Source organism: Solea senegalensis, unplaced genomic scaffold (genome assembly GCF_019176455.1).
Source record: "Solea senegalensis isolate Sse05_10M unplaced genomic scaffold, IFAPA_SoseM_1 scf7180000014572, whole genome shotgun sequence".
Taxonomy (NCBI): Eukaryota; Metazoa; Chordata; class Actinopteri; order Pleuronectiformes; family Soleidae; genus Solea; species Solea senegalensis.
Window position 1 is genome coordinate 23,548 of NW_025321077.1, and position 15,708 is coordinate 39,255.

The 15,708-nt window shown below is 42.8% G+C and overlaps 1 protein-coding gene across 5 annotated transcripts in view; it reads right to left on the reverse strand.

Annotated features, from left to right (window-relative positions):
• Positions 1 to 15,708, reverse strand: part of smg7 (SMG7 nonsense mediated mRNA decay factor) — a 34,423-nt gene that overhangs the window by 17,777 nt on the left and 938 nt on the right. For all 5 annotated transcript variants that reach the window (XM_044016519.1, XM_044016521.1, XM_044016518.1 and 2 more), the window contains exons 2-11: positions 15,142 to 15,173; positions 14,470 to 14,587; positions 14,169 to 14,301; positions 13,645 to 13,816; positions 13,491 to 13,562; positions 13,028 to 13,178; positions 12,812 to 12,947; positions 11,330 to 11,489; positions 4,856 to 5,015; positions 4,691 to 4,761 (exon numbers count right to left, since the gene is read on the reverse strand). In XM_044016519.1, the coding sequence (XP_043872454.1) occupies positions 4,691 to 4,761; positions 4,856 to 5,015; positions 11,330 to 11,489; positions 12,812 to 12,947; positions 13,028 to 13,178; positions 13,491 to 13,562; positions 13,645 to 13,816; positions 14,169 to 14,301; positions 14,470 to 14,587; positions 15,142 to 15,148 (1,180 nt within the window). In that variant the 5' untranslated portion in view covers positions 15,149 to 15,173. The remainder of the gene's footprint in view (positions 1 to 4,690; positions 4,762 to 4,855; positions 5,016 to 11,329; positions 11,490 to 12,811; positions 12,948 to 13,027; positions 13,179 to 13,490; positions 13,563 to 13,644; positions 13,817 to 14,168; positions 14,302 to 14,469; positions 14,588 to 15,141; positions 15,174 to 15,708) is intronic.

The window sequence follows — 15,708 nt, forward strand, 5'->3', positions numbered from 1 at the left end:
AGACCTGCGGTCCGTTTTGCGGGATTAAAATGATGAGTGCTGTGCTCAGGTAACATATTTTGATGTGGTCGCCCTGTTATATTGTGACAAATTGTCACATTATCACCGACAATAGTAAGGTGTTATGTATATTACTGTCTATAGCTGAAACAGCTGAACCTGCTGAAGATAAGTGAAACTTATTGAAATGTTAGTAAGAAAATAGGGGAGTTAACTCTGTTATTATTTTTATTTTTATGATGAGACCCAAGACGGGATCACCACCTCGCCAAAGATGTAGTTTTTTTCTTTGGTCTGTGGTTGGATCAACACTTAGTGCATGTTGCCCAGGGGAAATTAAAAGTCACAACCCTCTGCCTGCATTACAACAGGGGCTGGACACATTTCTGTACTCAGCTGGACTTTTGGAAGTCACTTGTGCTTATTTTATTTTTTCTGTTAAGAGTTCCTATATCCTTGACAGGTTGGTTAAGTCCACACAAGTGATTTTTGTAAATATTATGGTAAGGTCAATTACTTTATGCAAAGGTGAATTTGGGGAAGGTAAAATGATAACAAGGAATGTTGATTTATGTTACATTACATTACATTACATGTCATTTAGCAGACGCTTTTATCCAAAGCAACTTACAAAAGTGCATTTAAACAGATTATGTCAGATTTAGGGGTTGTCAGTTATAATGTGAAAGGAATAAATAATCCTATAAAAAGAAAAAAGATTTTAACTCAATTGAAGAAACTTAATTCCTCAATAGGATTATTACAGGAAACTCACTTAAATGATGTAGAACACAAGAAATTGAGAAGAGACTGGGTCACGCAGATATTCTATGCTTGTTGTTCAAATAGTAGAAAGAGAGGAGTGGCAATTTTGATTAGTCGGTCCATGAGTTTTGCATTTCAGAGAGAAGTAAAGGATAAAGAGGGTAGATACATACTGATTATAGGAACAGTAGGTGGAGTAGAGATAACCATCATGAATATTTATGCTCCTAATGAAGATGACCCTTCCTTCTTTAAAGAAGTAGCATCTGTTTTGGCAAGGGAAGCCAGAGGTATCATAATTTTAGGGGGTGACTTTAATTGTGTTTTAAATGTGAAAATGGATAAACTACCTTCTGATTATGGACCCCCTAGCAGGAAATCCAAAGCAGCAAAACACATGTTGGAAGAATTAGGGCGTGTGGATGTTTGGAGATCCAAGAATCCAACAACAAACGATTTCACGTTTCTGTCTATGGTACATGGGTCATATTCTAGAATTGATCTGATCTGCATTTCAAAGCAGAGCCTGCATAAAGTTAGAGAGTGTGTTATTGAACCTAGTATTTTATCTGATCATGGTCCAGTAAACTGAAATTAAATTTAGGCTTTGAGTGGCACTTCAAATACTGGAGACTGAATATTTCACGGACTCAAGTATAAAAGAACAAATAAAACAAATTATAGACGAATACTTCACAATTAATGATAATGGATCAGTATCCCCCTCAACTCTTTGGGATGGGGCGAAGGCGGTGCTGAGAGGGAAGTGTATTGAGATTGCTGTCAAACTAAACAAACAGAGAATGGAAAGGGAAAAACAGTTGTATAGCGATATAAAAAGACTAGGACATGAACACAAAGTGACCAGAGATGAAAATGTATTGAAGCAATTACAAGACAGTAGAACTTCCTTAGATGAACTCCTCACACGAAAAGCTGAGGGAGCGCTTCGATACACAAGCCAAAGATACTATGAGATGGGAAATCGAGCGAGCTGGCGACTTGCCTTTCAACTGAGAAAAGAGCAGTCAAGCCGCATTGTTCCTAAGATAAAACACCCGACATCTTTGACCGAGGTCTCACACCCAGAAGAAGTAGCTGAGGCATTTCGAATTTTTTATAAAAAGCTTTATGATACACCAGAAGAAACACAAAACAAGCGGAAATTGGAAGTTATATTCAAAAATCTTAATTTAGCGAAACTTTCTGTGTCTGAAGCAGATGAATTAGTATCTCCTATTCGAGAAAGTGAGATACAGGATGTTATCAAGTCACTGAAAAACAACAAATCCCCTGGCACAGGCGGTCTCCCAGGTGAATTTTATTAGACCTTTATGGAGGAGCTTGTGCCAAAACTTCGTCAGGTCTTTAATTATGCTTTACAGGAAAATTATCCACCAAAGAGCTGGTCAGAAGCCGTAATAACAGTTTTACATAAGGAGGGGAAGGACCCACTAGACTGTGGTGCCTATAGGCCAATCACCTTGCTGGGGAATGACGTAAAAATGATCAGTTCCATATTGGCGAATAGGATGCAGAAATACTTAGGTAAATTGATTAACCCTGACCAGACCGGTTTTATACCGGGTCGTCAGGGAGCAAACAATATAAGAAGAGCTTTAAATGTACAATCAGTAGCAAGGCATTCTGCCCACCCGTCAATGCTTCTCAGTCTTGATGCTGAGAAGGCATTTGACAGGGTGAACTGGTCATATCTGAATTATACTATGGAACAAATGGGATTCAATTTGACATTTATAAGATGGATTAATATCCTGAATAAAGACCCAATATCAAGGGTTAGGGTTAGGGTTAATGGGTACTGCTCTAAATTTTTCTCTTAAAAAAGGTGTTAGGCAAGGAAATCCGGACTCTCCTATTTTGTTTGCACTGTGTATCGAACTGCTTGCTGAGTTAATAAGGGGAAATGATCAGATTGAGGGAATAGTGGATGAGGGAGGCGAGATGCATAAAATTTCACTGTTCGCAGATGACGTTCTTTTGTTTATAAGAAATCCACAGTCATCTATACCGGCTCTTATGCAATGTCTGGGGGACTATGGTGAGGTTTCAGGGTACAAGGGAAATCAGAAGCAATGATGATAACAGGACGCTGGCCTATGTGCTTGGACAGATAGGTGAAATTCAGGTGGTCAAAAGGGGGCTTTAGGTATTTGGGAGTCATTCTGACTTATACCTCAAATCAGTTATATAAAGTAAATTATGATAAACTTATTTCTCCAATCAAAAATGACTTGGAAAGATGGGAGATGCTTCCTTTGTCTTTAGTTGGGAGGGTTGAAACTATCAGGATGAATGTCCTGCCAAGATTGTTATTTCTTTTTAATACATTACCTATCCCTGTTCCTGTATCTACCTTTATATTTCTGGATAAACTTGTTTCCAAATTCATATGGCAGAACAAGAGGCCTAGAGTGAGATTTAAAGTCCTCTGTGCACGCAAAGATAAGGGTGAATTAGCCTTACCGCATATCAGAAGTTACTACTGGGCAGCACAACTTGGAAAAATTGGTTTCATGGATGAGATTAGATATGAACACAAAATGAGTACATATAGAGCTAGGTTCAGTAAAAAAATATATCGCTCTCAACCCTTCCCTTTCTAAATCCAAAAGTAAGGTGTAAATTTAGGATACAAAACGAATGGGTTAATCATACATTAAAGGTTTGGGAGAAGGCAAGACGATTGTTGAATTTACCTCTATCTCTATCAAGGACAGCGAAAATAAGTACTGCCTGTGACTTCCTGCCAGCAAAAATGGACAGTGGTTTCATTAGATGGGCGGGGAAGGGCCTTATCACAATAAATCAATTATTCGAAGGAATGACTCTCAGGACTTTCTCACAACTTCAGGCAAAGTATGGCATTGATTCTAAGGATTTATTTAGATTGAGATAGCTGAGAATAAGATGAAGACTAAAAACATAATATCATGCATATATGGCAAGATTCGTATGGATACATCAGTGGATACACTTGATGTGAAAGCTAGGTGGGAATTGGAAGTTAATGCCGTAATTGCTGATGAGGAGTGGGAGAGTTCTTGGGTGCCCTGGCAGAAATGTTTAAGCAGCCCAATTTGGAGGAAATTTGGCTAGAAGTTGAGTAGTTTTAATGTTAAGGGAAGTGGCCCGGTTGTTGTTGCCGGGAGGAAGGGTTGTTGACTTTATTTACGTACCCAGTATAGACGCCCTTATCTCGGTTACAGTAACTTTGGCAGGGTATAATTTTTATTTATGTTCATGTTTGTAATTTATGATCCAAACGTTCTCACAGGAGTTTAGTGAGTTGAGGGAGTTAAACTGTACTGTAATTTAGTAACACACTTGCTACAAGTGGTAAAGGTTTCTAAAAACCTTTACTTGTAGTTGGTTACTTGTGTCTTATGGGACCTTGTTATTTGGAGGTAAAACATGTTTTGAAAATAAAGGAAGACATTCAAAAATTCAGCTTGCATGATTTTCATTATGTACAAACTTTTATCATCTCAGAAACTTTTTTTTAAAAAACATATATCGATATCAGTAGATATCGGCCATAGCAGCAATATTAATATAGGATATCGGTATCGGCGGAAATAGTCATATCGGTGCATCCCTAATAATAACTGTTCCCCCCTGTGTTGAAGGGGTTGCGGTATAACAGGGGACTTCTCTCACATCTTTTTGGATTGTACTAAATTGCAAAAATTCTGGGAGAATGTGACTTAGATCTTGTAGACTTAAACTGACATAGATTTAATCAGCTGAGTCTCTGTGTCTCAGGCTGGTTCACAGCACAGTGAAAAACCTGAACTCTGCCTTTAAGCTTTACAGCTGATGACAGGTTCTTCCAGACTGTAACCTAATCAGGACTGGGATCACAGATCCAAGTGTATCAATAATGTGAGTGCAAGTGTCCTACCTGAGGACGAGGACACGTTGTCTTCTTTGGGATGAAAACCGTTGAGGATGGAGACGAGCCACGGCCAAACACTGACAGAGAGAGAGAGACAAAGGAAGATGAGGAGCTATAGTTTCAGCAACAGAGTCTCATATTCAAACTGTGACAGACACACATCATACTCACTGCTGCCTCTGGTGGACGGCAGCCTCGTGGAAGACGCTGGGTCTCAGTCTGAGCCAGTCCAGGGACACTTTGACGGCCGGCAGAGGACACTCCCCCATCACCTCCTCTCCTCTGCTCTTATTGAGCAGGACACGGCTGCACATGACGCCCAGGAAGGACACTGAGGAGACAAGAAGTGACATCAGACGCCATGTAGAAGCCTTCAGGGGTGTGCGTCTGTCTGTCTGTCCGTGTGTGTCTGTCTGTGTGTGTGTGTGTGTGTGTGTCCATGTGTGTCTGTCTGTCTGTGCATGTATGTCTGTTAATCAGATCCAATCATTCCTGGTGGCCAATGACATCTATGAAAAGTTTCAGTCTGGCTTTAAACCATGTCATAGCACTGAGACAGCATTGCTGAGAGTTTTTAATAATTTGATGGTAACCATTGACGCAGAAAGCCCGGCTATGCTAGTGCTCCTTGATTTGACTGCTGCTTTTGATACTGTGGATGATGGGATCCTTTTGGCGCGACTGGAGCAGTGGGTGGGTATTACAGGCTCTGCTCTCTCCTTGGTGGTCCCCCAGGGCCAATACTTTTCCTGCTTTATTTATTACCACAAGGATAAATTTTCAAAAATCACAATCTTTAATTTCTAGTATTTACAGCCTTATCGGTTCTGCTATTGACAGTCCAGTGTCTGGTCCCAAGGCTTCCTGGGAACAAGAGCTTGGATTCACACTGCCTGATGATTATTGGTAAAAGGTTTTGCAATTAGTTCACTCCTCAATTTGTGCAAGACACGGCCTCCTACAGTGTAAAGTTGTACACAAAGTTCACTACACTAATTTGAAGTTATCTCGGATTTACCCCAATGTGAGTGCCTCTTGTAATAGGTGCAAACAATCTCCAGCTGACCATTCACATATGTTTTGGTTCTGTCCTAGGCTTTCCACATTCTGGTGTGAAATCTTCGGAATTCTTAGCATGGCATATGACACTATTATTACTCCTGATCCTCTCCTGGCCTTGTTTGGTGCCCCTTTGCAGCCTATTTCCTCTAAAGTTATGCAGACTGTTCGTAAATTTGCTACCCTGTTGGCCAGGCGGCTTATACTCCTCACCTGGAAACAACCTCATCCTCCATCTCATAGTAGATGGGTGAAAGAGCTGCTATTGTCCATTAGACTGGAAAGGCTTAGGTTTTCCCTGAATGTATCTTTAAGTTCATTTGAGAGGACTTGGAGACCTCTTTTAAAACATATTGAATTTTTGACATCTCTGCCTGATTGTGATGACTGAGCCCCCCCTCGCTTTTAGATTTATTTTATTTATTTATTTATTTATTTTTTTCTCTTTTTCTTTCCGTGTGTATTTGTTGTATGTTGTATTGATATGATATAATTGTTTGTTCATTGTTAGACAAAGTTTTGCTCTCCTTGAATGGGGTGGGAATGTGGGAGGGGTAAAAAATGTGAAATAATTTGAGGAATGGAAGTCTTTTGTCACATTTCTCTGCTCTGTTTTGTATTTGCTTCCAAAAATAAAGTCTATAAAAAAAAATCACAATCTTTCTTTTCATTGTTATGCCGATGACATTCAGATCTACCTGCCTTTAAAGGAGACATATTACACCCCATTTCCCCAATTAAAATAGTTCAATAACCCTGCTAAACCCGCCCCTTTCAGAACTCTCAGTTTTCTGCATGGTCCCTTTACATGCAAATGAGACACAGGCAAACATACACCCACTTCTTCCAGGGGGTTTCTGATTTGTCCTTGTTACTGCGCTCACCCGTTCAGCTTCTGTTCTCTCCACTCCATTCCTCTCCCCCTCCCTCCACTAGTTCTCTGACAATATCAACATGGCAGTGTGCGTGGAAAACAGCGCGTCACAGGAAGAGATGTGCCGTCACAGGAAGAGACGTCTTACATAAGGATATAGCCGAACAGTGGCAAACTGTAAATCAGTTAAAAAGACTTAGGGACAGCACTGCTGATCGCCACCACTGATTGCCAGCAGCACGCAGCGAGCTGAATAACCTGCCGCTGTATGTGACTGTATCAGACTGAGTCTGTGCTCCAGTCATGGAGGACGTACTGAACAAATATTTTTAATTAGGACGTGTCAGAATGTGACCTTTTCTTAAAAATGTGTGTGTTTGTGTGTCGGTGAAATACGTTCGCTGACTAAATAAAGCGACCGCTGGCCACAGTCTGATGCGAAGTGGTGTGAACACACAAACACACGTTTGCTGACTTTATCCGGCACATTAGCTTCATATATAAAATCCTCTGAGGCTGAAAGTTTGTGTAAAACACTGTGCTCCACTGTGCAGCCACCAACAGCACACTTGTCCCTCCGCGTTGACATAATACCGCTCTTCCTCCCTCGCCTGCCCTCTCGCAGGGACAAGGTGGAGCTCTCCAAGTAAACTTACTGGTGGGGCGGTAACATTCGCGGTGAAATGCGCATGCTGTCATAAGCGCAGGGAATTCAACATTGCGTGTTTTATCGCCTATACTTACACGAAGGGGGACAACGAATGTATGTATATGTCCCCTTTAACATCAAAATCCACTGATTCCGTACAGACGTTTATTGACTACATAATACAAATCCAAGACTGAAATCATAATGTTTGGATGTTTCTGTTCCCACGCTGTACTCCCCCACAGGAGTATAGCATGGGAGCTTTTTTTTCCTCCTCCCTCCCCATGTCTCTTCCCTTTCCCCCCCCCTCTTATATTACCCTGTCGAGTATGTCTCTGTATTGTCTTAATGTATGTATGGGCGGGTTGAGGCTTGTAATTTTGCGGTACTTGTACTTTCACAGTGCTTGTTTCTGTGACAAATAAAGCTCATTCTGATTCTGATGTGGTCCATCAGATTTTCCTGGCTTTGTAGGCCCCCTTATACCAAACATCCGATCTTGGTGTTATATTTGATGACAAGCTGAATTTTGATCGCCAGGCTAGTTCTGTCGTGAAAACTGCTTTTATCATTTAAAGATTTTATCGAAAGTAAAGTACAGAGATTTTGAGAGTGTAATCCATGCTTTTGTTAACTCACAACTGGATTACTGCAACTCACTGTACGCTGGTCTAGACCACTCTCTATTGCACCACCTGCAGCTGCCCGCCGCAAACGTGACCACATATCCCCTGTCTAAGCTTCACTGCACTGGCTCCCGCTTGCTTTTAGAATAGATTTTAAAATTGTATTGCTTGTTTTTAAAGCTCCTAATGGCTTAGCCCCCCCAATAGCTCCTCTGTATTCACGCCCCTGACTGAGCCTTTGTGGCAGCGGCCCCAGGCTCATTAACAACCTGCCCTGGCACATCTGCTCCTCGGGATACCTTGAGGTTTTTAAATCCTCATTAAATACGAGTCATGCAGACGCTGCACACGCGTTGTTGCACATACGCCTACGTGATGGGTGCGTGACGGGTGAACTACGCCTCAAAAACGTGACATGAAGACCATGCGTGACTGTTAAGTACAATTCTACATGAGCGTACAGGCACACACTGTGTAGTGTTTATGGAAATCAAATAGCTAGGGGTCATTTGTGCCATGCCACGTGGGAACGTAGCGGACGCCTGTACACACGCTTGTCTCAATGTACAAATAATTATCTACTTTATTTACAAATACTAATGTTGCATTCTTTGTAGGGATGCACGATATATCGGCATTAATATTGGTATCGGCCGATGTTCGTCATTTTTTAACATATCGGCATCGGTCCAAAGAGTAAAACTGCGCCGATTTTAACAACCAATGTTTATACCCTTCTAATTGCTGTTTATGTATGTGTGTCGGGAAGGGGACAGTGTCAGTGACACAAGCGCAGCACAAGGTGTGTGTGTGTGTGTGTGTGTGTGTGTGTGTGTGTGTGTGTGTGTGTGTGTGTGTTGAGGAGAGAGAATGTCAGCGGTGTGGGTGATTTTTCAGGGTGTCAATAGAAGATACGCGAAAAAGCATTATGCAACACTTGCAAAGTCGAGGTAATGCGAGGAGAGTTCCGCATCAAGTCATTCAATACCACAAATTTGATTATGTCATTTAAAAAACTGCCACCCAGAAGTACACAAACAACGGCAGGAAGCTAACGCTAGTAACATCAGGCGGCAGACAAAAAAGAAAGCAGCGCAGCTGGGACTCGACCAAAGGAAGACATTGGCCAGGGCAATAACGATCAAGGTAATGGAAATGATTGCTCTTGACGACCAGCCGAGGGTTCCGACGGTTGATAGCGCATATTGAACCCCGCAACAACCTGCCAAGTTGCCGCTACTTTTCCGATGTTTTGCTATTTAATAAATATCTGGTTGCCATGAATACTGGCAAGTTTGATAAAGTATTTTAACAAGTTTTTTTTATTATGGCAGCTCTTAGTAGAGCTTGTCAGGTATTGTTTCTCATATCTGTTGTGTAGTTTTATTGTTAAGGGAAGTGGTACGGTTGTTGTTGCCAGGAGGAAGGGTTGTTGACTTTATTTACGTACCCAGTATAGACGCCCTTATCTCGGTTACAGTAACTTTGGCAGGGTATTATTTTTATTTATGTTCATGTTTGTAATTTATGATCCAAACTTTCTCACAGGAGTTTAGTGAGTTGAGGGAGTTAAACTGTACTTTCATTTAGTTACACACTTTCTAAAAACCTTTACTTGTAGTTGGTTACTTGTGTCTTATGGGACCTTGTTATTTGGAGGTAAAACATGTTTTGAAAATAAAGAAAGACATTCAAAAATTCAGCTTGCATGATGTACAAACTTTTATCATCTCAGAAACGTTTTTTTAAAACATATCGATATCGGTAGATATCGGTTATCGGCCATAGCAGCAATATTAATATCGGATATCAGTATCGGTGGAAATAGTCATATCGGTGCATCCCTAATTCTTTGTCATTAAAACATTAAAAATATGTGCCTGGTTGAGAGCTTCCCCCGTGTATAAAGACACAAATGCCGCTGTTCACCACACAGCTGCTGAAAAGTGACGCATCACTCACTGTCTACCAGGACAAACACATGCAGATGACCAGTGGCAGTGTTTTGCAATATCCTCGACCTGGCTGCAATAAATGCCTCAGTTCTTCATAAAAATAAATGCGTTGATGACACAAAGAAACTTCATCTTGCGCCTTGCAACTGAACTGCGTTCTGTCCACATGAGTGCAAAAGCCCGACATGTCGAGGAGCGTGAGCCCCAACATGAGCGGCAAGAGAGAAGAGAAATGATTTGATATACATATGTTAATGCATTCATTCATTAAACAGTTTTAAGTTTAAAGAAATAATTAATTTCTATTGAGTTATAAATGAAAAAAAAATAAAAGGGCTTTTATCTGTAATTTCAAGAGCGGATTCAATTTCTGTTCGTCAATAAACACATTTTCTCACTTGTTAGAGTTCACATTTGTAAGTGGGCAAGTGTGTGTTGTTATTCAGCAACGTTTTCTGTATGCGTTCTGGGACCGGTGCCCGTCTCATCATCCCTGCAATGTCATATGTAAACTTTGCGTTCCGGCACCTTAAGATTTACAAATTACGCACTGGTTGTTGCTATACCTGGTCATATTGCTGTTGGTTATGTTTAACGTGATGATTACATGCTGCACGAATAGAGTATAGGATGATAAAAAATATCATACTTTAGGCTAATAATTGTGCTCCCCCATGCATTTCATATGCCCCCCTTAAAACTGAGGTCAGGCAACGGGTCTGGTCCATGTATTACCAAGAGAGACCGATGTGACAGTTTAGGCTATTTCAGTCACACGTGCACACGTTAAGGCATCTGAAGCATTGGCTTTAGTACAACAGTGACACACGCATTAACGCCTATAGCGTGTGCATGCCTATAGCGGGATGTTGAGGTATAACAGGGACTGTACCATTGCTCAGGCGCCAAACTGAGGAAGAGGCTGTGCGTAAATGCGTAAATACAGTGAGGTACACTGGATCATCAGGACCTGACAGTTATTCATTTTCTATCTACACAGATCAGCTGTTACACATAGTCTCAGGTTCATACGGGATTGTTGAGAAGAAAGCAGAACTTATAGAAGAATCACAAGCCCCATCAGAACTGTCAGGATATTTTTATTTTTAAGTGGCTGAAATTATTCCGTAAATAAATAAATTAAAATAAATTAGAATAATTAAGTAATTATTTAAAATAAATAATATTATTTTAATAAAAATAAAAAATTAATTATATTAAATTAAATACTAAATAATTATTTGTACATTGACACGAGCGTGCACACAGGCGTCCGCTGCGTTTGCACGTGGCATGACACTTATCACCCGTCACCCTTCATTATTTGGTGTACCCGCAATATCGCATGCGTGTTTTTCAGTCTTTATGCAGGCGTATGTGACGTGGTTAAGGTGTTTTAGTATCATGTGCTGGCATAAAATGCCCCTGATAGCGTGTGTCTGTATGTGCGTACGTTTGTGTGTGTGTGTGTGTGTGTCTTACTGAAGAGTCCGAGCAGCTGGAACCAGCTGAGCTGCTGCTCACTGCTGTAGCTCTGCTCTCCGTCAGTGTTCAGGTCTCTGAGGTGGTGAAGCTCAAACAGGTTGATGACTGTGATGTGGACGAGCTGCTGAGAACTGAAGGCTTTCTGCAAGATCAGCCTCTGCACACGCGCATGCGCACACACACGCACTGCACACGCACACGCACACGCACACATGCACACACACACACACAATTGAGGGACATTGCATTGACTTACTTACATTCATTTCCTGGAGACTTACTCTAAACCATAATTACAACCTAATCCTAACCCTGACCTCAAACTAACCTTACAGGGGAAATATTATACCCTATTTCTCCAAGTTAGGTAGTGTGTGTGACATGCTTTGGTCAAAATACCATAAGGATGAAGCACCATAGCAGTTCAATAACCCTGCCAAAACTGCCCCTTTAGGATTGCTCGGTTTTGTGCATGGTCCCTTTACATGCAAATGAGACACAGGCAAACACACCCCCACTCCTTTCAGGGGGTGTCTGATTTGTCCTCTTTACTGCGCTCACTCAGCTCCTGTTCCCTCCGCTCCATTCCTCTCCCCCTCCCTCCACTAGTTCTCTGACAATATCAACATGGCAGCGTGCGCAGAAAACAGCGAGAGTGCCATCGCTGGAAGAGACGTCCGACACAAGGATCAAGGCGAACAGTGCCGAACTGTAAATCAGTTAAAAAGACTTAGTGACAGCACCGCTGATGGCCAACGCTGATCGCCAGCAGCGAGCTGCATAAACTGCCGCTGTATGTGACTATATGCGAAGTGGTGCGAACACACGTTTGCTGACTTTATCCGGCACATTAGCTTCATATATAAAATCCTCTGAGGCTCGAAGTTTGTGTAAAACACTGTGCTCAACTGTGCAGCCACGAACAGCACACTTGTCCCTCCGCGTTGACATAATACCGCTCTTCCTCCCTCGCCTGGACAAGGTGGAGCTAAGGTGGAGCTCTCGAAGTAAAGTTACTGGTGGGGCGGTAACATTCACAGTGAAATGCACATCTACATTGCGCGGACTTGATTGTTGTCCCCACAAGGAAGACAATAATGCGACTGCGTAAACAGGTTTAGATTAATACCTGGACGCACACATGCACACGTTTGTTTTATGGAGCAAAGAAACCAGGAAATATTCACATTAAACCTTCTTCTGATCATCATGACACTTTGGATTTATTTAGATTCTGTGGCTGTTCCATTTCACTGGCAGTTATTCAAACGTGTGACGGTGAATCTCGTCTGTGAGTGGACGCTTGTGACGATCACAACTGGACGTAACACAAGGATTAAGAAGCTGGAAAATCACACACACTGGTTTTTACTATTGAATAAAAACATTGAAGTGATGAATCCATGATTAAAATAGATAGTAAGTGATTAATAATGAAATCATGGTTGGAACACAAACACACACAGAGAGTCCTGTTACCTGAAACTGGTCCTCCAGTCTCTCCCTCAGTGAGTCCAGCTTTTCCAGACTCTTGCTCAGGTACACATGACCGTGAAACTTGATGAAGGACTTGATGAAATCAGAGACGCTCCACTTGGTTTTCACCTCGTCACGACTGCAGACACAGAGGAAACGCCGTCAGATGTGACTTCTTACCGCAGTGAGGACAAAGTGGTGGACACTTCCTGGTCTCACCTCTCCAGAGCCTTGGACAGCGCCTTCTGCAGGTTGGTGGAGGCGGCGGGGAACGGGAACTTCACTGCGATGCTGCGGCAGTAGTAGAAGATGGTGGTGAGGTGGTCTCCTTTAGACGAGGCCAGGATCGCCAGCTGGTTATACGGCTGACCTGCAGCACACACACAAAAATTCGACACGTGAGCCTTGACAATCGACGCTCAAAAATGCTGTCATTCCCATGAAAGTGAATCATTAGTTCAGTCCTTCAGTCACTGAAGTGAAATACCAATGAACGTGGTTCTAAATCCACTATGTTTCAGCATTTTTGAGTCTTTTTTACTCTGATCTACAGTTGGACATTGTTGCTTTGACGTCGCGCTCATGACTCTTCAGCGACAACACTGTCAGAGGCTGGCAGTCTGATGATGTCACATGTCAGAGCAGGAAGTAGCAGGTGTCAGTGGAGGTGCGTCACACTCACCATTTGACGGGACCAGCTGAGCTGCGTGACGGTAGTACGACTCCGCCTGGCTGGTCTGGTTACGATAACGAGCTGAAACACGGACACAGATAAAGAGACGGTGAGAATCAGCTGGTGGAGGACACGTGGTCCAGATCTGGTCCCGGTGTCTCACCGATATCTCCGAGGTGGACGAGGCAGTGCTGGCAGATGTAGGAGCAGGAGCTGGGCTGAGGTTTGACGATGGTGCCGCCACCGTCCTGTTTGTTGCTGATGATGCCGAGCTGAGACGACTTGACGCGACAAGGCAGGTCCACGTTGAAGACAGTGCACAACTCCTGCAGTAACTGAGACACAGAGGAGGACACGTGAGGAGAAGACACCACGTCCTGGAAGTCTCTGAACTGAAGGAAGCAGCTCTTCATCTACAGAGAGACTCGTGTGGATCTCATCCATGATCATGTTCTCAGTATAAGTTTCACACGTCAGCCTCTTCTCTGCAGACGTTTCCACACAGACAAATGGCTCTGGGTGTGAACACAGCGTGAGACCATGTTGAATCTCTCTGGACTATCACAGCTACTGAAAGACAACGTCAACTTTTAATCTGATTTATTTATATCTTAAAAAGAGACAAACCGAGTGGAGGTTCTATCGTGATGCTGTGAGTTCAGGTATCAGTCACATGACTCATCTGACCTGTGTGTAGAAGCCACTGGCTGCCTCCAGGAACAGCGACAAGTTGGCTTGGACCTCGCTGCGGTTGGGGTTGGCTCGGTTCTTGGCCTGGCTCTGCAGTGTGGTGATCTGGTTCTTAAAAGCATGGTTCCACCTGCAGGGAGCGAAACAGGAGTGAGATGAGTGTGTGAGTGTGTGTGTATATGTGTGTGTGTGGGTATTACTAATGTTGTGGGGACTTAAAACTGTTTACACAGTTTACAGGAAGACAAGTCCCCATAATGTGCGTGTGTGTGTGCGTGTGTGCATGTGTGCAGCTTACAGGTCCTGCTCCACCTTCTTGTCCAGAGCGTACTCCAGGTCAGTGACCAGCATCTTCTGGTAGACGTCCTGCAGAGCCTGGCGAGACGTCCACACCTCTGCCACGCCCAGCTTTGAATCTGTGGGACAGTGAAGACAGTGAAGAGAGTGACCTCAACACATTCAAACATCTGTGTTTGAGAACTCCCACACCATATCTTTAAAGGGGGATCTTCCTCCCTCGCCTGCACTCTCGCATTATATAGGGACAAGGTGGAGCTAAGGTGGAGCTCTCGAAGAAAACTTACTGGTGGTAACATTTGCGGCAAAATGCGCATGCTGCCGTCATAATGTGCAGGGAATTCGACATTGCGTGTTTTATCGCCTATACTTACACTAAGGGGGACCACGAAAAAAGGACTGAGTATTCTTTTTCCACACTTCGGCGACTGGAAGGGCCTCCAGAGTCCCAAATATGAGTATGATAAATGATTAAAAAGTTGATTTTGCATAATATGTCCCCTTTAATATTTAAATATATTTGAATGTTTCATCATTTTTATCTGTGAAATTTAAACTGTTATGACTTTATACTACACGCACGCACCTGAAAACAGTGTTTCAATTACACTTAAAAAAGTGTGTACATGTTAATCTAGTGCGCGTGCAGAGAGTGGCTTGTCATCACACTTACCTGTCATGTCAGCCTTCAGGGCCTCTGCCTGTCTGCACACAAGGTAAACACACAGGAAGGAAGAGTTAGACAGCTTCAGCTCACACACACGCACACTTCCTCATTACTCACAGTCCACAGAGCTGATGCACTTACACACCTGTCACTAACATGGCTCTGACTATCACCTGGAGACACACACACACCTGTCACTAACATGGCTCTGACTATCACCTGGACACACACACACATCTGTCACTAACATGGCTCTGACTATCCCCTGACACACACACACACACACCACTAACATGGCTCTGACTATCAACTTGACACACACTGTCACTAACATGGCTCTGACTATCACCTGGAGAGAGAGACACACACACACTGTCACTAGCGTGGCTGACTATCACCTGGACACGCACACACCTGTCAGTAACATCGCTCTGACTATCACCTGGACACACACACACACACACACCTATTATTAACATGGCTCAGACTATCACATGTACTCTCTCTCTCACACACACGTGTGCTGTCCCGAAACGTTGGAAATAACTGTCTTCATGGATAACAGATGTCCAT